Here is a 27,264-nt window from a genome sequence, read left to right on the forward strand (position 1 = left end):
TTACTGTAAAAGTTTTCTTTATGAAGGAGCAGGTTTTAAGTGTAATACTGATTTTAGTGTTGAATCTTCCTCACTTTCTTAACTACCATGTTGCCATCTTCATCTGTGTACTTCTCTTCTGTCAGGGTCTGCAGTGGGATGTCTGGCAGGTTATCAGCCTGCAAAAAACACCAAATGCTTGCTGTGGGGTCACACCTTCACTCACATTACGCACACAATCTACACAGTTTCCCACGTCAAAGAACATTTGGCAATCAATATTTGCAATCCAACAGTAATGAACAGTTGTCAACTCCAACATATCTCTATATTTCAAGTCCGTCTGACAACAGTGTCGACGATTGCTGAATCCCAGTGTCATTATGGGTCCAAAGTCACAAAACATTTAGGTTACACACAGTGCAGCTTCATTTTTCAATGCAAAATGATCACTTCCAGTAACCAAAGAAAACCTAATGGTGACACAACAACATGTGTGGAAATATAACTTTAAAAAAACAGGCAAAAAACGCCAAAAATGTAAATCTAAAATCAGTGACATTGGAAAGGACCAAAGTTTCTATTTGACTCTCTGAAATATGATGTTCTGCATTACAGGAAAATTAATTTGAGCCAAGTGTGTTACATAGGATTAATCTGAAAAGCTCAGGCTGAGCACCAAAACTCTATCCACTAAACCTTCATCACTCCACAGGCGCACTAGCACTGCACAGTCACGCAGTCATGCTCGTTTACCTGAATGATTACTCGGCGTCGGACCACCCTGGTGGTCAGTACATCCTCCTCTGAGCTATCAGAGGACAGCATCCCTAGCTCCTCAGCTATCTCCTGCACATAACCAGCATGGGTCAACATAGCATGGGTCTAAACAGTGTCTACAGCCAGCCACTGCTTCTTTTCTCTTAACTTGACTTCTACAGCCACAGATCTCTGTGCAATCCTGTGAAAAACTGAGTACACCGTTACTGCTTCCACAGGAATTAAGACAGTAAGTAGCAGTAGCAGGTTCTGCTAATCAAATGCATGTGATTAACTGCATCAGCAGCAAATGTGAGCAGAAGTTTACAGCATTCAGCTGTGCATCAACACAAGCAATGAACTGCCCAGATTGTTGGCCAGAAATTGTTGCTGTCCATCAATCGGAAGTCCAAACAAGTCAACAGTGAGAAAATAATTCATAAGTGGAAACACTGTTAGTGGAAGTTAGAGGCGATGAGCTGCACTTGGACCTGGGTACATGCAGTCAGTGAGTTGACCATGAAGTCCTGAATCCCAGTGTTCTAGAGTCAAATGTAAGGCCACCTGTACCGAAGACACTACTGAAGAAATAAAATGGGGGGTCTGAAGTACCCGAACAAATCTGCAACAGAATGGCTAAAAAAATAAAAGAATCAAGCAGGGCTAACAGCCCAAAGACCAGAACTCAACTCTTTACCTTAAGAGAGCTGTGCATAAACAAATGCATAACTGCACTGGGTCCCATGAAAAAACCTTTCCCCATATGACTGTATCCTTGATAGCTAAAAGACATTCTCATGCATATATCTGAGGAGGGCAGATATCTGTACATATTAGTGGCATGAACTGCAGTTCTGGCAGATATCAGGGTTACTGAAAACTGTAGAAATCGTTTCTGACAGAGGTGCAAATGTCTCCACACAAACTGTTAAAGATTCTTTACAGTAGCTCATGCATTTCATCAACAGTTTGAGATACTGCAAAAAAACAAACCCAAACAGCACACTGATGTGAGGAAGAAGTGTTTGTGTTATGAAATTTGCAATATTTCTAATATTTATGCACACACAAAAGCATTTTTCAGTGTCTTTTAGTCTCCAAAGTACAGACTGTTTGTTTAGTCTCTTGATTTGGGAATACAGATCCACAGCAATCAGCTTTAACCAGACACAGCACTGTGCTCATGCTCAACATCTTACCCATCCCAGGAAGTCATCATCGTCATAATATTCTGCCTGATCTCTGGAAGGGAGCTCCTCGAGTATGGGGAGGCCTCTCTCTGTCTGATACGCCTCTACATCATAAGCAAATTCACAAAGACTTTCACTACTGGAAGACAAGAGGTTTTTATCTTCTGCCCGCAAGAAGAGCTGGTTTGCTTGAGTAGCACGCTGAGGGCCAGTATCAAGACTACTCCCAGGTACTGGTGAAGGGGGTTCAGAGATATGATAGGTAATCACATCTTCTGGTTCAGAAAAGTCAGAGAAGGCTTGTCTGCAGTCAAAGAATTCCACATCTGAATCCGAGTGCTGTGGAGATTCAGAGCCCTTCAAGTGTTGCTTTAGTGGCACATTCACTTCGCCTAATCCAAATTCAGACACTAGTTTCTCACTAGTTCCTGTGAGGACCTTCTTAAAGTCTGGTGAAAAGTCTTCAGTGTCTTCAAGGGTTTCAGACTCTTTCTTAGTCAGAGCTTGGCTCTCAAGTTTAGCTGAGGTAGAGTCGCTGAACACTGGCAGCAGGAGGCTCCTGTCATTCAAGGACACCTGGCTACATTCAGGAGCTCTCAGGGTGTGATGTTCTGAAAGTATTGCCTGGTAATCTCGATCACGAGTTGGCGAGGGTGAAGAGTGCTCACTAGATTGTGCTTCCTTCAGGGACAACTCCCACTCAGAGTACCTGTGGGATGCAAATGAAGCTTTCTCATGTGAAGGCAGCATTGGAGTAACAGCCCTGTGAGTTGTGTATGTGCTGTGTTCAGGTAGCTGTAGAGGGACTGATGCCACCAGCTTGTCTTCACCAAAGAGCACACCTATGTTACTGCTATGCTGTGTTATTGTTGTAGCAGACTGAAGCTTCCGCCGTGTGTCATCATCTGTTTGAAACTGTGTCTCCTTCGGTGTGTCAGGAGCCTGGAAGTGAAATTTCAACATTACCTCAGTAGCTAACTAAAAACCCAGAGGGTGAGCTTTAACATCACTATGTAGGCAAGGCTTTTTTTATCCAGAAAAAAAACAAAGCAAGTTTAGGAAATAGGTTTATTGCTTAAAAACATGCAACAGACTGCAAAAAATGCCCCTCAATAAACAACCGTCTGTTATCAGACAAATGAACTGAATGGAATAATTAGTAACTCAAGACACATTCCCAGCATTAATGCACTCCATTTTGTTGTTAGTTCAGCAATGTAGTTTTCCTTTTTTTGTCACACAGAGTTACACTTTTTTATGTCCAAGTGACATAAAATGTTACGTTATTCAAAACTAGTTACTCTCTGCTGGATGTCATGCTTTCAGTCTTACCCTTTGAGAGGCTAGCTTGGTCTTTAGTTCTTCAACACTAACAGGCTGGGTCTTCTTCTGCTTTCCTTCACCATCGTTAACGTGTACTGGTTTCAGAGACAAGTCTTCCTCACAGACAGTGGTTTGTAAAGTTGAGAAGCTTCCAACCTCAGATCCGGGCTCCATCCATTCTTTGTATGACCAAACTTCTGGTTGTGATTCTTTCATTTCTTGCCACTTAGGATGTTCTTCACCAGACTTATCCCCAATTTGAATTATTAACGGTGACATCGCTGTTGGGCTTTTGATAAGTAATGATGAAGATGGATCTAATTCCTCCTCTGATTCCGCAGTTTCAGGGCTCAAAGGTTGCGAAATATCATTAATCCAACAATCAATAGGCAAGGCCACAAACTCAGAGTCTGATGCAAAAGAAACTGGAGAAGATGATCTATCTACTGGAGTAGCATTCATAAAATAAGACGACAATATTCTCATAAATTCAGGTACTGGTGAGTCAGGTAACAGTTGTTCAAACTCACTGAGAGATGATACAGATTCAGGTGAGGATGGTCTGTTACTACCAGCAACTTTTGATGATTTGACAATTAACTCGTACTCTGAGTCTGAACTCTGTGATTCAGTTGATGATGACTCACAAATAGTGCTGTACACCTCCAATGACTCTGTAAACTGAGGGATGGGAGAGTCTGGAGACAGTGGCCTGTTCTCATTGACCTCTGGCATTGATTCTGGAGATGATGCTCTTTTGTCAGCCATGTGTATGGCAGATTGAAATGACACAGGTATGTATTCAGTCAGTGACTCAGAGGATAATGGCCTGTCTGTCTCATTCTGATCATCAAACAGTGGAACTTCCAGAGATGATGGTCTGCATTCTACACAGTCAAATTCTAAACTCAGTGGCATATGATCTGAACCCAATGCTAAAGTTTCAGGCGACGATGATGATGATCTGGGAAACTTTACACATTCTGACAATGCCACTGTAAGTTCTGGTACGGCAGAATCTGGTGAAAGTGGTCTGAACTGACCGACTGATGTCACAGGTTCTGGTAATGGTGCTCTTATGTCTAACACCATGACTGACTTAGGGGACATGGGTCTGTGGTGTATTAAGGATTCTGGTGAATCTTCATCCTGTGTTTCTGCCTCAGCCAATTCAAATATAGACTTTCCCTGTCTGTATGGAACTGCTTGTGAAGAGAAAATGTGTTCAGTCATTGGTGGAGGTGACTCTGCCTCCTCTGAGTCTGGTAGTGTGACCGTCACGTCTTGCTTATTTTTATCTTTTTCTGTCTGATTTTCATCATCTGTTTCACGTCTCTCGTACTCTATTGTGCTGTCAACAAACTGCGTAAACCTTTTTTTACTATGCAAAGTTTCTCTGCACTGAAGATGACTTGCTTGAGAATTTGGACTCCACCGTTCAGCATCATCAGCGGGATTATACTCAGTTACCATAATTAGTGATTCTTCAGGTTCTTCGTCAGGTGGGTCTTTTAATTCATTTAAAGATGATCTGGATGCAAGTGTTTCCTCCATATCTAATACTAAAGATTCAGGTGATGTTGTTCTTTCTTCTGTACAAAATGGAGCTGAAGCATGGGATAAACTGCCAGAATCTGAAAATTCTAATGGTGACATGTTTCTCACACACGTGAAACTTTCCACAAAACTCTTTGTGAAATCGGGCACTGGTGATTCAGATCCCAGGAGTTCATCATATGATCTTTCGGACTGAGCTGATAATGCTCTCTTGGTAGTGACTTTTGCATTAAATGAAGGAGAACATGTCAGATCACAGGCCAGATCTGAAAATAATGATGATAATGATTCAGAGGATGAGCTCCCATAAAGTGTTCCTGCTGCTGGAGCCTCAAAAACATTTTGTGTAAACCAAGGGAGAGGTGAGTCAGGAGAAAGCTTCTTGTGTTCATCAAATGACTGAGTAGATTCTGGAGATACTGATCTAATGTTTCCAAGTAGCACTAATGTCCCAGGAGACATGGGTCTGTATTCTGGTATAGATTCAACAGAGAGCGGCCTTTCTTCTGTTTCTGATTCTACTGATTCAGGAGAATCTGGTCTGTTCTCAACACAAAAAATTGTGGACATCAAAAAGTCACTCACAGCGTACTCAACATCTGATTCGATGGATTCAGGAGAGGATGAGTGATACCCAACATTTACAATGACACGATCCGGCATGTAATCGGGTATTGGCGAGTCTGGTGACTGCACTTGGTACTCATCTCCAGATGCTAACGAGCCAGGTGAAGAGGATCTCATGTCATGAACTAGTGAGCTTAAACTTATAACAATATATTCATCTTCTGAACATGTTGACTCATGAGATGCTGATCTTTCTACAAAGACATTTTTGGTTACTCTAAACAGTGTTTTCACTAAGTCAGGTACAGGTGAGTCAGGTGAAAGTTTATCTGATGATAGAGATTCAGGAGAAGGTGGTTTACCTTCCATACGTGTTGGGAGGTCTATTTCTACATCTGAAAGCGCTGACTCAGGGGACATGGACCTTAAAGCACTGTGAGATACAATAGACTCATGAGGTAACTGAATGGGTGAGTCAGGTGAAAGGGGTTTAAAATGATCTTCTGATGGAGTTGAATCAGGAGATTCTGCCCTGTCCTCAAAAAGCCATGGGATACACAAATCAGTCTCTAAATCCTCATCTGAATATACTGATCCAGGTGATGGCGTTCTGAAGTTTACTGCCAACATAGTGGGAGCATTAATGGTGTACTGCGGAAGCAGAGAATCAGGAGACACGAATCTAAGGTCCAAGTCAGACACCTCTGATTGTCGGGATTCTTCCCTGTCCTCAAAATCAAACATCGGTAAAATCAGAGGAGCATATTCTGTATCTGAAGCCACTGATTCAAGTGATGATGACCCGTGAGCTTTGAACTCAACATTAGTCTCTAGCAAACTCCGTCTGAAGTCAGGTACGGGGGAATCAGGAGAAAGACTTCTGTATTTGCTCACAGATGGTAAGGATTCAGGAGATGACTCCTGGCCTTCTGGGACCATAAGAGAATATAACTCTGTTTCAAAATCAGATAACACAGATTTAGGTGAACAAGACCTGAAGTCTGTATATGATATCGATGATTCTAGGTCTTGTCTAAATTCAGGAATTGGTGAGTCTAGTAAAAGTTTAAACTCTGATGCAGCTGATTCACAAGATTCTGCTCTGTCCTTAAAAAGCCCTGTGGCACACAAATCCCTCTCTGAATCTTCATCTGAATATACTGATATGGGTGATAAGGGCCTGTATTTGACTTCTAACATAGAGGTGTACTGGGGTAGTGGAGAGTCTGAGGACAAACATCTGAGGTCAGAGTCAGACACATCTGATTGGCAGGACTCTGGTCTGTCCTTAACATCAAACATCTGTGAAATCAAAGGAGCATATTCTATTTCTGAAGTTACCGATTCAGGTGATGACAACCTACGACCACTGGCATCAACATAAGGAAGAGTGGAATTTGGTAAATGACCTCTGGCTTTGTTTAGAGAACCACTTGATTCAGGAGAAGATGATGTGACATTTGCCATTAGTGATACAGGTGAGGAAATTCTATTCTCTGATTTAGAGTCAGGTAACAAAGGTTTCTCTTCAGTTTCTGATTCTAATGATTCTACAATAACTGGCCTATCTTCAGTATCAAGTAAGTGGTTAGCTAAAGATGAATACTTAACATCAGACATAACTGTTGATCTAAACTCAACAAATGATGGGTAACGTTCAACTACGCTCGACATGACCTGAGGTTCAGATGAATCTGGTGATTGGGTTTGACTTTCGTCTCTAGATACTACTGAATCAGGCGATGGATGTCGGTGTTCATCCGTCACTGATACAAATAGACCCTCTTCAAATTCTAAATCAGAAAAACAAACAGATTCAGTTGAAGTGGACCTGCATTCAGCATTCGAAATACTTGGGGGGTGGAATATAAAATGTTTGAATTCAGGTATAGGTGAATCAGGGGAAAGTGTCCTAAATTCATTTTCAGAATCTGGTGTATATGATTGCCCCTTCACCTCAACAAATTGCATGTCCAAAACTTCTAAGTCATTGTCCAACATGAGAAATGTAGGTGATGATGACCTGCTTCCAAAAACTAACATAGCTTCTTCTATATCTGGGTTAAATGGTGGTGGTAGAGGAGAATCTGGAGATAGAGGCCTAAACTCAGTAATGGATGCCCTTGAATCAGGAGACCATCTTCTTATTTCTGTCACTAATTCTTCAGGTGACATTGGCCCATATTCCATTACTGACTCTGGTGAAAGTGGCCGCAATTCAGTTTCTGAGTTGGAAGACCTTAGACTGCCAAGGATGCAAGACTCAGCAGGACTAAACTTTGATGAAACTGAAGGTTCAAGAAATAAAGCAGAAAATTCTCTCTCTTCCACATCTGAATCGAGTTGAATACATTCTACATTGGTCCCAGTATCATCAACTATTTCAGCTCTGTTTACAAAACTTTCTCCCACATAATGAGGATCATACAGCTGACATATCATCTGGTGTGCCCTGAATGTTTCATCAGCTGCTGACACCTTGTCTTCAAGATTGGAAGCTGATTGAGGTGAGTATGTTCTCTCATCTGTAAAGACCACTGAAGTTGAAAAGCCATATTCAGTATCTGAAAGCAATGACTCTGGTTTGGAGGACCTATATCCAAAGGCAGCTCTGTGCAATTCAGGTACTACAGGTCTGAAGTCTTGTAAGGGTGAATCAGGAAAAAATGGAATGCTTCCATCTGCAGATATTACAGAAACATGTGATAAAGGGCTGCTTTTGTTGTGGTCTGATCCATCAGTTGACACATCTGATTCCGGTAAATATGAGTGACACTCTGAAATGTTAGCAAAGTAAGGGAAAATCGGAGGAACTGGGGAATCTGAGCAGATGCCTTTCAAAGAATCTGGACAATCTACAATTTCCTCCAGCAATAAAGACCTGTTTTTTGACTTAGAATCAGGTGACAATGGTCTGTCCTCTGAATCCTCCAGAACATACTCAGTTTTTGTTCCAGCATACTCAAAAAACCCAGTTTTACTTGTCTCTCCGACATACTGATGATCATGTATTTGAGAACTTAGCTTCCAAAGTTCCGCACCATAAACAAGTTTATAGATGGGAACTTTGACCTTCTTTAAAGACTTACCACTATCAGCAGTGTCTGTAAACTCTGTGATTCCTGATTCAGGAGATTTGGGTGTCTGTTCAGTACAAGTTATGTCTACACTTGATTGTTGAAGCTCAGAATTTGAAATCAGTGACTTAGAAAGTAGTAATTTATGATCAGTACATGAAATTGAGTCAGTAAGACCTGTTTCAAATGTCGGTATTGGAGAGTAACCAATGTTTTCTCCAGAAATTTCAGAATGCAAAGATGATGGTTGAACTGCAGAGCAAAATGATAGAACTGAATACTCATTCTTTGACGAAACAGAAACGGGTGATGAGGGTTTTTCCAGAGTAGCTGTAATGGCACATAGAGGCCTGTCTTCATCAACAGAATCTGGAGATGAAGCTCTGTTTTCGGAGAATAATGATTCTAGAGACACAGACCCATATTCTAGATCAGAGCAGAGTGAATCAGGTGATGAGGACCTTTCCACTGTAGCTGTAACATAACCATCTGACAAAACTAGTTTAAACTCTGGGATGGGTGACTCAGGTGAATGCGACCTGTCTTCATCAACAGAATCTGGAGATGAAGCTCTGTTTTCAGAGAATAATGATTCCAGAGACACAGACCCGTATTCTAGATCAGAGCAAATTGAATCAGGTGATGAGGACCTTTCCATTGTAGCTGTAACATAACCTTCTGACAAAGCTATTTTAAACTCTGGGATGGGTGACTCAGGTGAATGCAGCCTGTCTTCATCAACGGAATCTGGAGATGAAGCTCTGTTTTCAGAGAATAATGGTTCCAGAGACACAGACCCGTATTCTAGATCAGAGCAAATTGAATCAGGTGATGAGGACCTTTCCATTGTAGCTGTAACATAACCTTCTGACAAAGCAAGATAAAACTCTGGGATGGGTGACTCAGGTGAATGCGGCCTGTCTTCATCAACAGAATCTGGAGATGAAGCTCTGTTTTCAGAGAATAATGATTCCAGAGACACAGACCCGTATTCTAGATCAGAGCAAATTGAATGAGGTGATGAGGACCTTTCCATTATAGCTGTAACATAACCTTCTGACAAAGCAAGATAAAACTCTGGGATGGGTGACTCAGGTGAATGCGGCCTGTCTTCATCAACAGAATCTGGAGATGAAGCTCTGTTTTCAGAGAATAATGGTTCCAGAGACACAGACCCGTATTCTAGATCAGAGCAAATTGAATCAGGTGATGGGGACCTTTCCACTGTAGCTGTAACATAACCTTCTGACAAAGCTATTTTAAACTCTGGGATGGGTGACTCAGGTGAATGCGGCCTGTCTTCATCAACAGAATCTGGAGATGAAGCTCTGTTTTCAGAGAATAATGATTCCAGAGACACAGACCCGTATTCTAGATCAGAGCAAATTGAATCAGGTGATGAGGACCTTTCCATTGTAGCTGTAACATGACCTTCTGACAAAACTAGTTTAAACTCTGGGATGGGTGACTCAGGTGTAAGAGCCATGTCTTCATCAACAGAATCTGGAGATGAAGCTCTGTATTCAGAGAATAATGCTTCCAGAGACACAGACCCGTATTCTAGATCAGAGCAAATTGAATCAGGTGATGAGGACCTTTCCATTGTAGCTGTAACGTAACCTTCTGACAAAGCTATTTTAAACTCTGGGATGGGTGACTCAGATGTAAGAGCCATGTCTTCATCAACAGAATCTGGAGATGAAGCTCTGTTTTCAGAGAATATTGATTCCAGAGACACAGACCCATATTCTAGATCAGAGCAGAGTGAATCAGGTGATGAGGACCTTTCCACTGTAGCTGTAACAAAACCTTCTGACAAAGCTATTTTAAACTCTGGGATGGGTGACTCAGGTGAATGCGACCTGTCTTCATCAACAGAATCTGGAGATGAAGCTCTGTTTTCAGAGAATAATGATTCCAGAGAAACAGACCCGTATTCTAGATCAGAGCAAATTGAATCAAGTGATGAGGACCTTTCCATTGTAGCTGTAACATAACCTTCTGACAAAGCTATTTTAAACTCTGGGATGGGTGACTCAGATGTAAGAGCCATGTCTTCATCAACAGAATCTGGAGATGAAGCTCTGTTTTCAGAGAATAATGATTCCAGAGACACAGACCCATATTCTAGATCAGAGCAAATTGAATCAGGTGATGAGGACCTTTCCATTGTAGATGTAACATAACTTTCTGACAAAGCTATTTTAAACTCTGGGATGGGTGACTCAGATGAATGCGGCCTGTCTTCATCAACAGAATCTGGAGATGAAGCTCTGTTTTCGGAGAATAATGATTCCAGAGTCACAGACCCGTATTCTAGATCAGAGCAAATTGAATCAGGTGATGAAGATCTTTCCATTGTAGCTGTAACATAACCTTCTGACAAAGCTATTTTAAACTCTGGGATGGGTGACTCAGATGTAAGAGCCATGTCTTCATCAACAGAATCTGGAGATGAAGCTCTGTTTTCAGAGAATAATGATTCCAGAGACACAGACCCATATTCTAGATCAGAGCAGAGTGAATCAGGTGATGAGGATCTTTCCATTGTAGCTGTAACATAACCTTCTGACAAAGCTATTTTAAACTCTGGGATGGGTGACTCAGGTGAATGCGGCCTGTCTTCATCAACAGAATCTGGAGATGAAGCTCTGTTTTCAGAGAATAATGATTCCAGAGTCACAGACCCATATTCTAGATCAGAGCAAATTGAATCAGGTGATGAGGATCTTTCCATTGTAGTTGTAACATAACCTTCTGACAAAGCTATTTTAAACTCTGGGATGGGTGACTCAGATGTAAGAGCCATGTCTTCATCAACAGAATCTGGAGATGAAGCTCTGTTTTCAGAGAATAATGATTCTAGAGTCACAGACCCATATTCTAGATCAGAGCAGAGTGAATCAGGTGATGAGGACCTTTCCATTGTAGCTGTAACATAACCTTCTGACAAAGCTATTTTAAACTCTGGGATGGGTGACTCAGGTGAATGCGGCCTGTCTTCATCAACAGAATCTGGAGATGAAGCTCTGTTTTCAGAGAATAATGCTTCCAGAGACACAGACCCATATTCTAGATCAGAGCAGAGTGAATCAGGTGATGAGGATCTTTCCATTGTAGCTGAAACATAACCTTCTGACAAAGCTGTTTTAAACTCTGGGATGGGTGACTCAGGTGAATGCGGCCTGTCTTCAGCAACAGAATCTGGAGATGAAGCTCTGTTTTCAGAGAATAATGCTTCCAGAGACACAGACCCATATTCTAGATCAGAGCAGAGTGAATCAGGTGATGAGGATCTTTCCATTGTAGCTGTAACATAACCTTCTGACAAAGCTGTTTTAAACTCTGGGATGGGTGACTCAGGTGAATGCGGCCTGTCTTCATCAACGGAATCTGGAGATGAAGCTCTGTTTTCAGAGAATAATGCTTCCAGAGACACAGACTCGTATTCTAGATCAGAGCAAATTGAATCAAGTGATGAGGACCTTTCCATTGTAGCTGTAACATAACCTTCTGACAAAACTATTTTAAACTCTGGGATGGGTGACTCAGATGTAAGAGCCATGTCTTCATCAACAGAATCTGGAGATGAAGCTCTGTTTTCAGAGAATAATGATTCTAGAGACACAGACCCGTATTCTAGATCAGAGCAAATTGAATCAAGTGATGAGGATCTTTCCATTGTAGTTGTAACATAACCTTCTGACAAAACTATTTTAAACTCTGGGATGGGTGACTCAGATGTAAGAGCCATGTCTTCATCAACAGAATCTGGAGATGAAGCTCTGTTTTCAGAGAATAATGATTCCAAAGACACAGACCCGTATTCTAGATCAGAGCAGAGTGAATCAAGTGATGAGGATCTTTCCATTGTAGCTGTAACATAACCTTCTGACAAAGCTAGATAAAACTCTGGGATGGGTGACTCAGGTGAATGCGGCCTGTCTTCATCAACAGAATCTGGAGATGAAGCTCTGTTTTCAGAGAATAATGCTTCCAGAGACACAGACCCATATTCTAGATCAGAGCAAATTGAATCAGGTGATGAGGATCTTTCCATTGTAGCTGTAACATAATCTTCTGACAAAGCTATTTTAAACTCTGGGATGGGTGACTCAGGTGAATGCGGCCTGTCTTCATCAACAGAATCTGGAGATGAAGCTCTGTTTTCAGAGAATAATGCTTCCAGAGACACAGACCCATATTCTAGATCAGAGCAGAGTGAATCAGGTGATGAGGATCTTTCCATTGTAGCTGAAACATAACCTTCTGACAAAGCTGTTTTAAACTCTGGGATGGGTGACTCAGGTGAATGCGGCCTGTCTTCAGCAACAGAATCTGGAGATGAAGCTCTGTTTTCAGAGAATAATGCTTCCAGAGACACAGACATGTATTCTAGATCAGAGCAGAGTGAATCAGGTGATGAGGATCTTTCCATTGTAGCTGTAACATAACCTTCTGACAAAGCTATTTTAAACTCTGGGATGGGTGACTCAGGTGAATGCGGCCTGTCTTCAGCAACAGAATCTGGAGATGAAGCTCTGTTTTCAGAGAATAATGATTCCAGAGACACAGACCCATATTCTAGATCAGAGCAGAGTGAATCAGGTGATGAGGATCTTTCCATTGTAGCTGTAACATAACCTTCTGACAAAGCTATTTTAAACTCTGGGATGGGTGACTCAGGTGAATGCGGCCTGTCTTCAGCAACAGAATCTGGAGATGAAGCTCTGTTTTCAGAGAATAATGCTTCCAGAGACACAGACCCATATTCTAGATCAGAGCAAATTGAATCAAGTGATGAGGACCTTTCCATTGTAGCTGTAACATAACCTTCTGACAAAGCTATTTTAAACTCTGGGATGGGTGACTCAGATGTAAGAGCCATGTCTTCATCAACAGAATCTGGAGATGAAGCTCTGTTTTCAGAGAATAATGATTCCAGAGTCACAGACCCATATTCTAGATCAGAGCAGAGTGAATCAGGTGATGAGGATCTTTCCATTGTAGCTGTAACATAACCTTCTGACAAAGCTGTTTTAAACTCTGGGATGGGTGACTCAGGTGAATGCGGCCTGTCTTCATCAACGGAATCTGGAGATGAAGCTCTGTTTTCAGAGAATAATGATTCTAGAGACACAGACCCGTATTCTAGATCAGAGCAAATTGAATCAAGTGATGAGGACCTTTCCATTGTAGCTGTAACATAACCTTCTGACAAAACTATTTTAAACTCTGGGATGGGTGACTCAGATGAATGCGGCCTGTCTTCATCAACAGAATCTGGAGATGAAGCTCTGTTTTCAGAGAATAATGATTCCAGAGACACAGACCCGTATTCTAAATCAGAGCAATTTGAATCAAGTGATGAGGACCTTTCCATTGTAGCTGTAACATAACCTTCTGACAAAACTATTTTAAACTCTGGGATGGGTGACTCAGATGAATGCGGCCTGTCTTCATCAACAGAATCTGGAGATGAAGCTCTGTTTTCAGAGAATAATGATTCCAGAGACACAGACCCATATTCTAGATCAGAGCAAATTGAATCAAGTGATGAGGATCTTTCCATTGTAGCTGTAACATAACCTTCTGACAAAGCTATTTTAAACTCTGGGATGGGTGACTCAGATGAATGCGGCCTGTCTTCATCAACAGAATCTGGAGATGAAGCTCTGTTTTCAGAGAATAATGATTCTAGAGACACAGACCCGTATTCTAGATCAGAGCAAATTGAATCAAGTGATGAGGATCTTTCCATTGTAGCTGTAACATAACCTTCTGACAAAGCTATTTTAAACTCTGGGATGGGTGACTCAGGTGAATGCGGCCTGTCTTCATCAACAGAATCTGGAGATGAAGCTCTGTTTTCAGAGAATAATGCTTCCAGAGACACAGACCCATATTCTAGATCAGAGCAGAGTGAATCAGGTGATGAGGACCTTTCCATTGTAGTTGTAACAGAACTAGTTGGAAAGATCCTCAGTGAGTGGGAGGAATCTGATCTAAAAATGTCTTCAAGCAATACCACTTCTGGTGATACTGGTCTACATTTTGTTTCAGAATGAAGTGATAGGGACATGTTGCAAAAATCTGATGGAAAATCAGCAGCTTTATCTTCAACAGTCTCCTCTGAATCAGCTAGATAAGATTGCGGCCTGGTTTTATAAACGTGGCAGTTTGCCACTCCTACATACTGTGGGTCACAGATTTGAGACATGAGCTTGCAGTGGTCTGCATCAAAAGCTAAACTACAGACTGGTATAGAATGTTGTGTTGAAGATGAAGATTTGTCCTGATGAGGTGAAAATGCCAAAAACTGTTTCTCTACGTCAGCACTTTCATATGCTGCTGTTTCAGGTATTTCAACTTTTCCCTCTTCTACACTAACTGCTGTTTGAATCCCCTCAAGTCCTTTTGGGTTTAACAGCTGCTCATTATCACTTACAGAGCCAAGAGAATCAGGAGATACTGTTCTTTTCTCAAAAAGCAATGGCATAGCTTCATACTCTGTATCTGACAGCATAGATTCTGATGATGATGAGTGGTAATTAATGGTAACAGGATGATTCACACATGATACATATTGTGGTATGGGAGAGTCTATGGACAAGTCTTCATTTATTGTCACAGACTCAGGGGAGTATGATTTAATATCTAACATTGCTGAGTCTGGAGACATTGGCCTGTATTCAGTTACTGACTCTGGAGAAAGCGGTCTTTCCTCAGTACCAGACCGTGAAATGATAACCCACTCGTCAACATATTCAGATACTAACTCCATCTGTGTTGCTGCTTTGTTCTCATTTTCAGGTACATTCTGTCCGAGCGACAGCATTTTCTCAAAATTATCCTCATCATCAGGATGATCAGCTAAAGTCTGATTTGTATTTTGGGTTTCACTCACGCTACTCATGAATTTCACATCAAGACTGCCTGTATAAGAAGTGTGGTGCACATCACTCTGAACCACAAACTCTGAAATGTCTTTATCAGCCTTTGTTTGCCTGCCATCTGCATGAACCTCATTGTTCCTGACTTCTTGCTTTGTGTAATCAGGAGAGTAAGTTGTAGGTAATAAAGACACATCCTCACTATCCAAATCCACAATTTCAACATCGCTTCCATACAGGACCTTATAAAGTCGGCATGAAACTTCATCCATGTGTTTTGTGGCCATTTGTTTTGCTTGGGTGCATTCTGCCATCACATTGAGGGGATAGGAAGCGAGTACAGAAGTAAGTTGAGTGGGAAGCATTTTTTCACCAGTATGTTGTTGTGTAAGGCATAGTTCTTCATCGGTTTCTGTAAGCTCCATCAACAGTTTCTGAAAGTCTTGCTCCACTTGCTCACACTCGATCAAACTGTCTCCAAAATCAGTCATTGACAACGGTCGACTTTCGCATACACCTGTCTGAGAACTGTCGGATGTCTCTCCCCAAGGCAACGGAGACAAATGATGAGCTTTGTCTCCAGAGTGGGTTCTTTGCAGACACTCTAAGCTCCAATCCTCTCCTCCCTCTGCCCCCTCATTTTCAGCAGCCCCTTCATGGTCACATCGTTCAAAAGTGGGGAAGGTGGACGTTGGGGTAACTTGGGCACATAACTTGGGTGCCCCTTTGTACATAGGGTGTAGCACATGGGATCGGAGATTATAGGGAGAGGTGCAGTACAATGTGAAGAAAGGACTTACTTGTTTAAAACTGCCAGTGTGTACCAAGTCTGTCATTTCCTCATATATTCTTTGTGATAAGCTGCAAAGAAAAGAAAATGTAGAAATGCAGTGCTGAGACAAATGACCAAAATAACACAGTATCGGCCTATTCACTCATATTACTGTAAAAGAATATATTTCATAAATTTAATTAAACCAACAATATTTAATGCATAGTAGTAAAAACCTTATTAAGTTTGCAAATCTGTGTCAAAACGATCACTAAAAGGAAGTAATAAAGGAAGCATCTTAGCAAACCGCTTTAACCTTTGCAATGTGTTCCTTGTTTCTCTCTGTTGACATGCACTTTGTAGCAACCATTTGCAAAACATGTCCACAGCTGTTAATGAACTATGAGATAATGTGGATGGGGTGACATTAAATGAAACCTTCAGAGTAACTTACTGTGTTGTCTCCATCTCTTTTTGTGGCTTGTCTTCGTGAACAGTTCTAAGAAGGCCTGCTGCTGTGGAGTCTGTCACTGACCGTCCTGTTGTCTCATGAAGTGATGACAAACTGGATGAAAGGTCTTCTGCTGACACTATAGGTACCTGTTGTCCTGAGCATGGATTCTTTTTTGCAGCCTCTGTACGCTTGCTAATCCTGGGGCTGTCAATGTCTTCATGAAGAGCAGAGAAACCTGATTGGGCACACAGGACAGGAAGCCTTAGTGCATGTAAGGGAAATTTTAACCTCTCAACATCCAACAGCTCACTGTCATATCACTTTGAACAGAAGTTTTACATGTATTTTACCAAGTTTACTAGATTCTAGTAAAGTTGTTTACTAAATTACTAGATTCTAGCAAACTTATAGTAACTAGAAGACATCACCCAATCTCGTGCATGAATCTTACAGCTTTTCTGTTTTAGTATTGTATACTCAAAGTATTTGGTTAGATGTGAACCTAAGCCTCAAATTAAGGCTAGCTTGTGTACCTTCACTATGGTCCTGTGCTATGGTCCACTCAATTTCTGCATACGTATGTGAGGTTTCTTCATCAGACGTCCTGCTTTCAATAAGGTGAACAATATCCATTCGATTGATCTTTGTCAGTCTTTTGATAAGTGTTGCTTCTGTTGAAACAGAAAAAAAGTTTAACTTTAAAGCTGACAATTCTTCAAAGCAATAATTCTGAGAATTGTGTACCAACTACAGGAACTAAACACTGACCTGTGGCAAGATTTCCCTCCCTCTCTGTCCAGATTTTCAGAAGAGCGTGACTTTGGTCTTGAAGTGAGTTGGGATTTCCAGTTCTTATCTCATTGATCCTCTCCTCACTGAAGTCAAGCTCCTGTGCTAACTCTGTTGGTGAGAAGATGATATAGTAACAATTGTGAATATTTGAAGATACGTTTGAATGTCTGGTGTATCTTGAGGGCCTGCCAACTATGCATTGAGCTTGAGGGCTTCATCGCTGTGATGAGGTGTCACTCACCCGTCCAGCTGAAGCCAAGGTGGTCAGCTATAATGGCCAACCGTTGTTCTTTTCTCTCTGCGTCATCCTGTGGATCTACTGCAAATACCACCAGACAGCCATGAGCGGTCAGAACCGCAATGTGTTCCAAATGATATGTTCACAAGTATGAAAAAATAAAACACCTTCACTGGCTTTCTTTTTTGTGTTCTACTAACGATGTCTTTACATAGGATTAATGAAGGATCCAGACCTATACCCTAGAGCATAATGTGTCTGTACAGCGTTCATGAGCATTTTCATCCATTTTTGCCATTACATTTAATTGTTCTGGATATTCTTCACATTTTAATCTTTAAGGTTGTTTTCACAAGTTTGATAAAGCCTTTAAGTCAATCTTGAGATTTTCAGCACACATACAAGGAAAGTGAGACATCATTACAAACAAAAATACAGTTCAAGCAACACAGCAACATGTTTTTCTTTTTACTTCAAGAAGATATAATCATAAGAGACAGAGAGGCAGCACCTTTAGCTATTGTACTAATGAGGCACAAGAGATAGAGAATAGCCCCTTAAACTGGGGGGATACCTTGACTTTGGACTTTATCGTCTGGGATTCGCTGCATCTGTGTCTCAACAGGTTCATCCCACAGTGGTCTAATGGGAAAGATGTCTCCTGAGGGAGGGAACTGCATCTCTGGGAAATGTTCTCTTTCTATGACTGAAGGATCAATGAGACTGCTCTCATCATCTGAGATGGTGGCTGCAACCTCTTGCTCTTTGTCTGCCTCTGACTGTGCCAACCTTGCCACCAGTTTTGCTGCTTCATCACTTATCTCTTCAAAGAACTCAACGGGCTCTTTATACAGCTCCCTTTTTTCTTTAGTGGGTGTTGTTGAATGTGACGACTGACCGCTTTTGCCTCGGACTGGCAATCTGGACTGAAAACCCTTAGATTTTGCCGACTCTGCACTCAAAGGACGACCCTGTTCTTTTTTAGAAGACGACCTGGGAGACTCCCCCTCACAGAAACTCTTGGCTTTGGAAGATGGAGTCTTGGTTTTGACATCCACAGAGGGACCTGCATCTGTCTCAGATTTTCTCCTTGTATCCTTTTTCACAGGGACCTTAAGTTTTTTGTCTTGGTTATTTTCAGCACGTTTGACAGTAGAGTCAGGCTTGATAGTGCTAGCTTTAACTGGAATTCTAGATTTAGATTCAGAAGTAGAGATGGCCTCTTTTTTAAGAGTGCTTGAAGGGGAAACTGCATGAGATGGAGAATGAACTGTTGATTTACCGCGGCCTTGAGAAGAAGTAGGCTTAGCTGGTGCTTTGACTGGAGTCTTTTTAACACTACTGGAAGCGCTTTGTTTGGATTTTCCTGTTGTTTTGGGGGCTTCTATTACTGACTGTGGTTCCTCTGGAGAAGAATCAGAGGACTCTTCCCCCTGCTCAGAGTAAACTGATCTAGTGATAGTAGTATCTGCTGTCTGTACATTTGTTATCATTTGATCACTTGTGTCTAAATCTAAGGATCTTTCAGTTATCTCTGTTTTCATCTCTAGAAGTTCTGGGGATGTCTGATCTTTCTTTGTAGGTTTAGTTGAAGCTGAAATGCCCATTTTGGGGATTTTAGATTTGGAGGCATCAGCTTTGCAGCTTGGCTGTTCATTTTCAGGCGAGGACTGAAGCTGTGAATCAGCTGTTTCTTTGGATTGCTCACTGTTATCAGTCTTAACCTCTAGTGTTAAATTGAGACCAACTTCCGGTTCTGTAGCAGATCTTTGACTCTCTTGTCTGGCCTCTTCTAAGATAGGCTCCTCTAAAGGCTGTTCTCCTATCTGGAAAAAGGCAAAGCCAACAGCCTCTTCCTCGTAGCTTCTCTTTGTCATGTCAATAGCACCACTGCGGGTCATCTCAAATAGCTTCCCTTCTTGGAATAGAAAAGGATTGGGCTCACTGGTGGGAGTGCTCTCTTCTGTTGGTGTCCTACCAGGTGTGGTGTCTGGAGTTGCTTGCTGAGACTGACGGTCAACAACCAGATTCAGTATCTTCTGTTCCTCCTCTTTTACACGAGCTTCAAATGTGGCATCATCCTCCCGCATTGCAGACCAAGAGTCTGTATCTACCCTTGCAGTGACACCTTTTGACTCGGTCCTGGGAAGTTCCAGTGCCTCGTCGTCCTCCTCTGTGTCATCATAGATACAGACCTCTGGTTTAAACGTTTCCTGTGTCTTACTTGTAATAACAGTTTCACAGAGTCCAGCCTGATCTCCTTTAACTTCATCTGTTACATTACTACATCTTTTCAGCACACCTGTCTGTGGCTCACTAATCTCTAACTCCTGACCATGCGTATCATCTCCTCTACTTTCCCTTGACTTCCTCAAGCTTTCTTCCTTCTGCTCATCAGTCCTATTTTTAGTGTTTGATGTTGATGCCTTTGTGTTGCTATTGTCTTTATCGGCTTTTCCAGATAGTGGGCAACTTTCTTCTTTTTTCAGTTGGGATTTTGAATGATGCTGGTCTGAGACAGAGTGAGGTCCCTCTGAGGTGACACTGGCTGATGATGTGCTCTTGGCCTCTTTGCTGTGGGATCCATCATTCAAACCTGCTGAAAAAGGAGAGGGAGGTTGTACTTTAATAAGGGGATCAACAAAAAGAGCTAATTTTGAATCCTCTGTGGGTGTACTGAACCCACATTCACTTTGCGATAGCTTCTCACTTTCACAGCTGTCATCCCCTATTTTGGCATCTGCTGGAGAAAACAAATCTTTTCTAGACTTCGTTTTGCTCTTCACGTCTTGTTCCATTTCATTAAATGTTTTTATTTTGGCTGCCATCTTAAACATCTCTTCCTCAGGAGTGATCTTTCTCCTAGCTTCATGGCTGTCTGATGTATTATCTTCTTCTGGGTCTTCAGGGATGACAGCCGGTTTTGATAGAGCAAAGAGGAATGAATGATCAGGGGGTTTGGGGTTTACCTCATAACTTACCTCTTCAGAACTAGGAGTGTCAGGGGAGAGGGGGCTCTTACCAGAACTTGTCATCTGAGACGTCTGCTCACAACTGTCATCATCAGCACTAGCCTCATGGTCTCGAAGAAGCCTACTGCGCACAGTTTCCTCAGGGAATTCTGCATCTTTGGGAGGCTCTGGATGGCTAGAGGATTTGCTAGGTGGACCTAGTGGGAATATTGGGCAGCTTTTTAGCTCTACAGGACTGCTCTCTAAGGAGTCATGAGGAGGTGATTCCTTAGTTGGGCTGGGTTCAATAGAGTCTGGGGATTTGTGGGAGGAATTTTCTTCCATGAGAGGACTACCCTCTAACGAGTCTCTGTGGCTTATTGTTAAAGAGTCATCAGCTAATGGACTGAGAGCATCTGCGTCTTGCTTTAAAAGTAAATCTAAGCTTTCGTGATGCTGAGACGAGGATCTAGGGGCTGAAGACCCAACTAAAGGCAATACTAGCTGACGATCAGGGCTTTCGTCATCGCTAAGAAAAGTTTCTATAGTCTCTGAAATTTTTTTTGTAAGCTTTTGTGGTTTAGATGGCTTTGACTCACTCCTCTTAACAGATATAGACTCACTTGTAGTGTGGTCATCTGTAGCCTTGCTGGAAGAGACAAGGAGGGTCAATTCTGTAGAGAGTTGGTCACCAGTGGTCCCTATACCAGAATCCCCACCCTTCTCTGTGTCTTTACTCTCTTTCTTTACTGTTGTGGCAGCTGGTGCCGAAGTTGTAGAGGTCTGCTTTACAGTTTTGGGAGAAAGACATAGACTTTCAGGGCTTGTGCCCGGAGTGGCTAGACCCTCATGTTTGTAACTGTCTTCAGAGCTCAAATGAGAGGTTCCATTTCCAGAACTTAGGGAGTCTGCCACCCCCTCATGTTTAAAGCTGCCAGAGCTATCATCAAGGCCACCGTTTCCAAAGTCTACAGTGTCAGTTAGCTCTGAATCAGCAGAGGGTTTTATGTCTTTGTCTTGCTGACTGATCAGTTTCTTTTGGGGTTTGGAATCCAATGACACTTCTCGCTCTTGAGAGACACGTGAAGCTGCTGCTTTCGTCGTGGATTTTGTGTGGATAGTTTCAGATTTAGTGCTTTTTTCTGATTTGGATGAAGAGGATGTTTTGAGCTCAAATAGCCCAGACTTTCTCTTTGAGGGGTCTTGACCCGTTTGGAATGCTTGCATCAGCTCTTTAACTGACATGGTCTCCTCAAGTTTTTCAGAATCAGCTTTAGGGGATTTAGGCGGGGCCTGCTTTGACTTAGCGGTTTCTTTGGCTTTTGGGGAGGATTTGCTCATAACAGGCAAATGCGTAGGTTTGCTTCCAGTGACCTTTTTGCTCTTTTGCTCTGCCTCCACTTTCTGTTGTAAGGCTTTGACTTTGTCCTTTATTGATCCGATGGGAGTTTCTTCAATCACTGGGGATACAGGGGATGCTGGGGCATTGGCTGTGGGCACGCTTAGATGACTCCCTGCTTCTGTCGGCTCCTCTGTCTTCCCCTGGTCTTTTCCCTTCCGTCTCACTGGCTTTTTAACATCACCAGTGGTGGGTTTGTCATGTACTTTGGTTGGAGTGGTTGGTTTTGTACTTTTGCGTAGTACAACATCAGTGAATCTTTCCTGGAAACTTGTCTCTTTTTTGGCTTTAACTTTAGAGCTTATTGGTACATCCAGCAGGTATTCTTTAAGGTCACCACTGTCCTTGATGGCTTTAGGTCTGGGAGTCCCTCTGTTACCTCTACTTTCTCGTAAGACAGGCTCTTGATTTTCTAAAGCTGCCATCTTTTTGGCTTCTTCTATCTCACTGTCTGAGAGGAGAACCCATTCCTCAGCCAGTCTAGCTGCTTTCGCTGCCTCCTCTGCCACCTCACCCTCATACGTTCCACTCCTCAGTATTTCACTGACTTTCTCTAGGTCCTCTTTGACTTTCTCTAAGTCTTTTTCCATTGTTTCTAACGCTTCTCCAGAAACTTCCTCGGTCCCTTTCTCTAGACCACACCCTCCTAAGGAAGGGGATTTCTCAGCGGAGTCTGCAGTCAAGATGACAGTCATTTTGATCAAATCTTGTTTCATCTCTGACACGTCGGATAGAAGATCTGGTTCTGGAATCAGCTCTGATTTCAGGACTGATGTCTCCGTCTCTTCATCTTCCATACGGAAGAAGAACAAGTAAGGAGTAAAGAAAATTAAAAATTTAAATGAAAGGAGACAGACATTGGAGAATGTGGTCAGGACAAGATTGGAGCACACCGCAGGGATCATAGGACAAGAAACTCACAATGGGTTCTACTGTACACCAGGGAATCAGAGGAATTAGGCTTGTAGCTTCATATGTCTGTGTGGAACTGTGGTAAAGCAAATGCTAAAGACATACCAATGGGAAAGGATATGAGCAGGAAATAACTTGCTTTTACACTTGCATCCACACTCACAAGACAAAAATACTGATCAAAACTGGAATTCATAAAAAACACTAGAAAAACACAACAAAAGAAAAGAACAAACGAAACAGAAACAACATCAAAACATCTCAAGATTGCTCAGATGTATGGGAAATGTCACTAACTCTATGAAAGAAAGCCAGTGATAATGTAAATGGCGTATGAGGATTTGTCATGTTTAGCTCTATTGCAAAGCTAATATTTCATTTCAAAGAATTTAAGCAGGAATTAATTCTATTTCACTCCATTCTGCTTTTGCCTAAATCAGCATTTGAAAGACAACCATAATGAAAACTCACAAAAAAGGAACACAGAAGCAAAAAAACTGTGACATAAAGAACAAACAACAAAATGAACTCTCACTAAGAAGACGTTACATATAATCACACAGACACACAGCACACGCATTCATTTTTAAGTATGGCAAGTTATTTCCATGCAAAGTAAAGGGAAATGATGATGGAGAGGTCATAGAGAAGAGTGAGTAATGAGAAAGCTGGTACTTAGTTGCTTGTCTTCATTCAGTAATGTGGTGAGTTCTGGGCCCATTCATTTAGCGATTCCAGTTTTTAAAATGTCAGTGACATTTATACTGTGTGAAAAGTCCTTTGAAAATACAAACGGTCCATAGAATTTTAATCAGTAACAAATATGGGCTGATTTGTTATAAAGTGAATTTTAAAATGTATCTAATTAACATGTTTTGTGATTTTTTTTCCTGAACGTTCACATTACCACACGACAAGCCATGGTGGGAGGGGAGAGGGGGAGGAGCCTGACTACACTAGTAGCCAACTTGAGGAACTTAGCGCATATGATACCAGCACAACCCTAGTACAACATGGCACAAACTGCACCACAAGAACAATACTGGGAAGAAAAAGGAAGTTCAGAATTAGGAAGGTGGAGTCTGGATGTGCTTCACTCATGACGAATCACATTTTGTCCTATCTCCTTTTAAAGGCCATTTATTCCATGTCTGTCATTATATAATGGCTACAGTTATTTAACTCACATCCCACAAGCAGCTGTGAATAATTTTACTATTGAGAGTCTCTTTTTGATCTAACCAATGCAGACTGAAGTGAGAGTGTGGAAATGCAGAATAAAAGCCCAAATTATACTGCACAACACTAGCTGCACCTCCCCACCCACCTGGCCAATCAGGGCCAAGTGCAACCACATCAGCAGCCACAATTATTACAGTGTTAGCGCTATGCTGGCTTTTAGGCTAGCACATAGATATATACATGTATATATAGGCCATCACATAAACATCACCACAGTATGAATGAAGATCATATTTATGTACATACGTAAGTTGCATTGTTTAACTCTTTCCTCGTATCTCCAATCTCGCATTGTCAAGGTAAAAGAATGAAATTGGATTAAATTGAAATAAATGAGGTGCAAATCATTACAAAAAAAGAAAAGTATAGAGAAACATAACTTTGAAAAGATGGACTTAAGGGCGAATGTGTCAGTGTATGAGTCTGGTTATTCCTCTGCATTCTCATTACTAATGTTAGACTTATTCACACCATTTATGAGATATATCATTTTGATTAATAAATATATGCATTTTTATCAAAGAGCAGCAACCACGTTAGTACAAGCTGCAGAGCAAAGTATGTAAGTAAAAGTATGTCTTACATTTCTCGAGCAGTCTGTTGGTCTGAAAAAGATCACATGGAAAATACAACAGTTAGGATGTTTTGACCGGTGCACGTGCTAATTATTTTAAACCCCAAACTATCACTACACCTATTACTAAGGGAAAGAGCACATGTAAGAGCAAAGATAAGCTATGTCACTGCTGAATCACAGTCTAAACTACAGACAGAGGAAAAGACAGATTAGTGGAGCTAATGGGAAGACAAGGGAAATGAGAAGCGCTGGCTGCTTTTACCTCTTCCTCTTGTTCTTGGTCTGAATCAGACTCCTTTTGGGAACAAGAAGCAGCAAGAAGCAGAACAATGTACAAATAGAAACGAGAGCAATATTAAGGTCAGACAAAGGGGAAACCAATGGTTACCATAGCAACAAAAACAAGAGGTCAGTGTGGATGTCAGTGAAAGTCAAAGTGGTCATCAGAGATGGACTAGGTAGATATATTACATATGTGCTAGAGCGGTGGTCAGAAGTTTACATGCACTAATCATGGGCATGGATGTTATGGTCATTTTGGGCTTTTTTAATCGTTCTTTTTCCAAAGGGGGAATAATTATGCAACATAAATCTTTAATTACTTTAAAAAACACAAATCAGATGCACAAATTTTAAGTTATTTTGGATTCTCTCTAATCCACACAGGCTCAAAATTATAGATGCATATTTGGTTAAATGTCCCTTACCTTTGACCAAAAGTATCTTCCATAATTCTGTCTCTCCTTGGCAGAATTGATAGAGTTCATTTAAATTAGCTGGTGTGTGGGGACTGGGGTTTGACCCTCACCAGCTTTTGCCAGTGTGGCCAGATAAGACCAGCACCAAATCATACCAGAAATTAACACAGAATATTTACAATTTCATGCTGTTTTAGTTCGTTTACCAACTGCATACAGTTTATTCAGTTAGTTGCAATTTTCTTAAAGGGCGAGAGGATATTATAGTCAACTAACATCTTTTTTCACATGTAGTATTTGTTTTAGGCTCAGAGCCTATCATCACCTCTGACTGTAGAACCTTCAGCACCACACTTGTATATTTGAGTGTGTATGCATAGTTTTGTCTGTCTGTGGATTAAAGAAAAGCTGAAATAACCTTTGTTATTTAAAGCCATTAAAGATGTATTTTGTACCATGAATCCACCTTGGAACAAGAACAGATCATACAATGAGCGTGATATTCACGCCCATCATAAGTCCATGCACACTGCTGACCACAACTGTATATTCTATGTAAGAACAAACAAATATTTCACAGTGCTTTAACATGACACCACACAGCATCCATGACCACAGTTGTTAAAGTAAGTTACTATCACTGCAATGCTGACTAGTGCTTGGAATCTTAAGCATACATATGGAAAAATGATACAGAAATCAGTCATTACATTTAGATTTTCGTCTTGATGCATGCTCAATCATCCAGGTAAGTAAATCTCCAAAGTTGAGTCTGTTCATCTGGACGTAGCGTTTTCAGTGGGAAACGTCCAGATGAACAGAATCAACTTTTGGAGATACATTTAGATTTCGTTTAAGAAGTTGAGGGAGTTGATAAGTGGGACATTAGTATGTAATATGTGTTATTGCAACATGGTCTAGAGTTTCAAGCAACCAGAGGACTTTTCATGTTAAATCACTAAAACCAGCACGCAGCTTTTACTCATAAAGACACGCGACCGCCAGCAGCATCGGTACAGCGTCCTTACCTTGCAGTATGATGGAAGTGTGATGTTGAGGTTGCATATAGCATTTTGTGCAAGTGACCTGTAGTTCCTCGGTTCTTTCATAAATGACAAGCGGCCACATGGCTCCTGAGTGTTGTCTCTGATCTGCCAAAGCCAAGTGGGTCAACATTAGCCAGCTGCTCATCAGTAAAAACTAATTCCATGTTATACAAAGAAAGAACAGTAAAATACGATGAACTGCGGCTGACGCTTGCAACACTTGCTTAAATGAAATAAACGATGAACAGCGCTCACTTTGATGAAGAGTGCTAATCGGTTCTCCTTAAAGGCGTAAAAGCTGAAGAGGTGATGTTGGCCACTTTTCGTGAGGGGAACAAGGTTACCAAAGCAGTCTGCATAGATAGGTTTGCCTTCCAGGACCTAATAAATGTAAAAGATAGATGATGGAAGATGGAATAATCAGGAAAACACTCAACCGTGATTTCTCTTTTCCAGCCCCATTTATCGCCTGACATCTTACATGTTTTATTACAAGTTTTATTGGGGTTTCAGGTCATTTCCTAACACTTTCTTGTATAAGTTGGTGTTAGAGCTCCCCCTGCTCTCCTTTCTCACCTCTACATCTCGGCTGCGTGCCACCTCGGTGAAGTTCTCCTGCTGCTCCAGTGTTTTATCAATCTTGTCATCAGTCATGCAAAAGCAGCGCAATCGGGCCTCAATGGGGTCGTGGGTCTTGGCAAAGATTACAAACTTGGCCATGTAAGGGACACAGATGATTTCACGATACACCTGAGTGGAGAAGTTGACCGATTCCTGGACTTGGCGACAGTCTATGAGCCAGAACCTAGAAATCAGAAGAAGGTTAGGAGCGAGCTGA

The 27,264-nt window shown here is 41.5% G+C and overlaps 1 protein-coding gene across 1 annotated transcript in view; it reads right to left on the reverse strand.

The window, feature by feature from the left end:
- The window catches only part of LOC116328974 (ankyrin-2-like), an 86,073-nt gene that overhangs the window by 4,825 nt on the left and 53,984 nt on the right, over nt 1-27,264 (reverse strand). The window contains exons 37-51 of the mRNA XM_039608771.1: nt 27,003-27,231; nt 26,682-26,807; nt 26,409-26,531; nt 24,945-24,977; nt 24,689-24,710; nt 21,176-22,741; nt 20,288-20,344; nt 18,176-20,197; nt 17,605-17,682; nt 17,340-17,471; nt 17,105-17,242; nt 16,572-16,806; nt 16,146-16,206; nt 736-828; nt 75-158 (exon numbers count right to left, since the gene is read on the reverse strand). Coding sequence (XP_039464705.1) covers nt 75-158; nt 736-828; nt 16,146-16,206; nt 16,572-16,806; nt 17,105-17,242; nt 17,340-17,471; nt 17,605-17,682; nt 18,176-20,197; nt 20,288-20,344; nt 21,176-22,741; nt 24,689-24,710; nt 24,945-24,977; nt 26,409-26,531; nt 26,682-26,807; nt 27,003-27,231 — 4,999 coding nt within the window. The remainder of the gene's footprint in view (nt 1-74; nt 159-735; nt 829-16,145; nt 16,207-16,571; nt 16,807-17,104; nt 17,243-17,339; nt 17,472-17,604; nt 17,683-18,175; nt 20,198-20,287; nt 20,345-21,175; nt 22,742-24,688; nt 24,711-24,944; nt 24,978-26,408; nt 26,532-26,681; nt 26,808-27,002; nt 27,232-27,264) is intronic.

Source organism: Oreochromis aureus, linkage group 3 (genome assembly GCF_013358895.1).
Source record: "Oreochromis aureus strain Israel breed Guangdong linkage group 3, ZZ_aureus, whole genome shotgun sequence".
Taxonomy (NCBI): domain Eukaryota; kingdom Metazoa; phylum Chordata; class Actinopteri; order Cichliformes; family Cichlidae; genus Oreochromis; species Oreochromis aureus.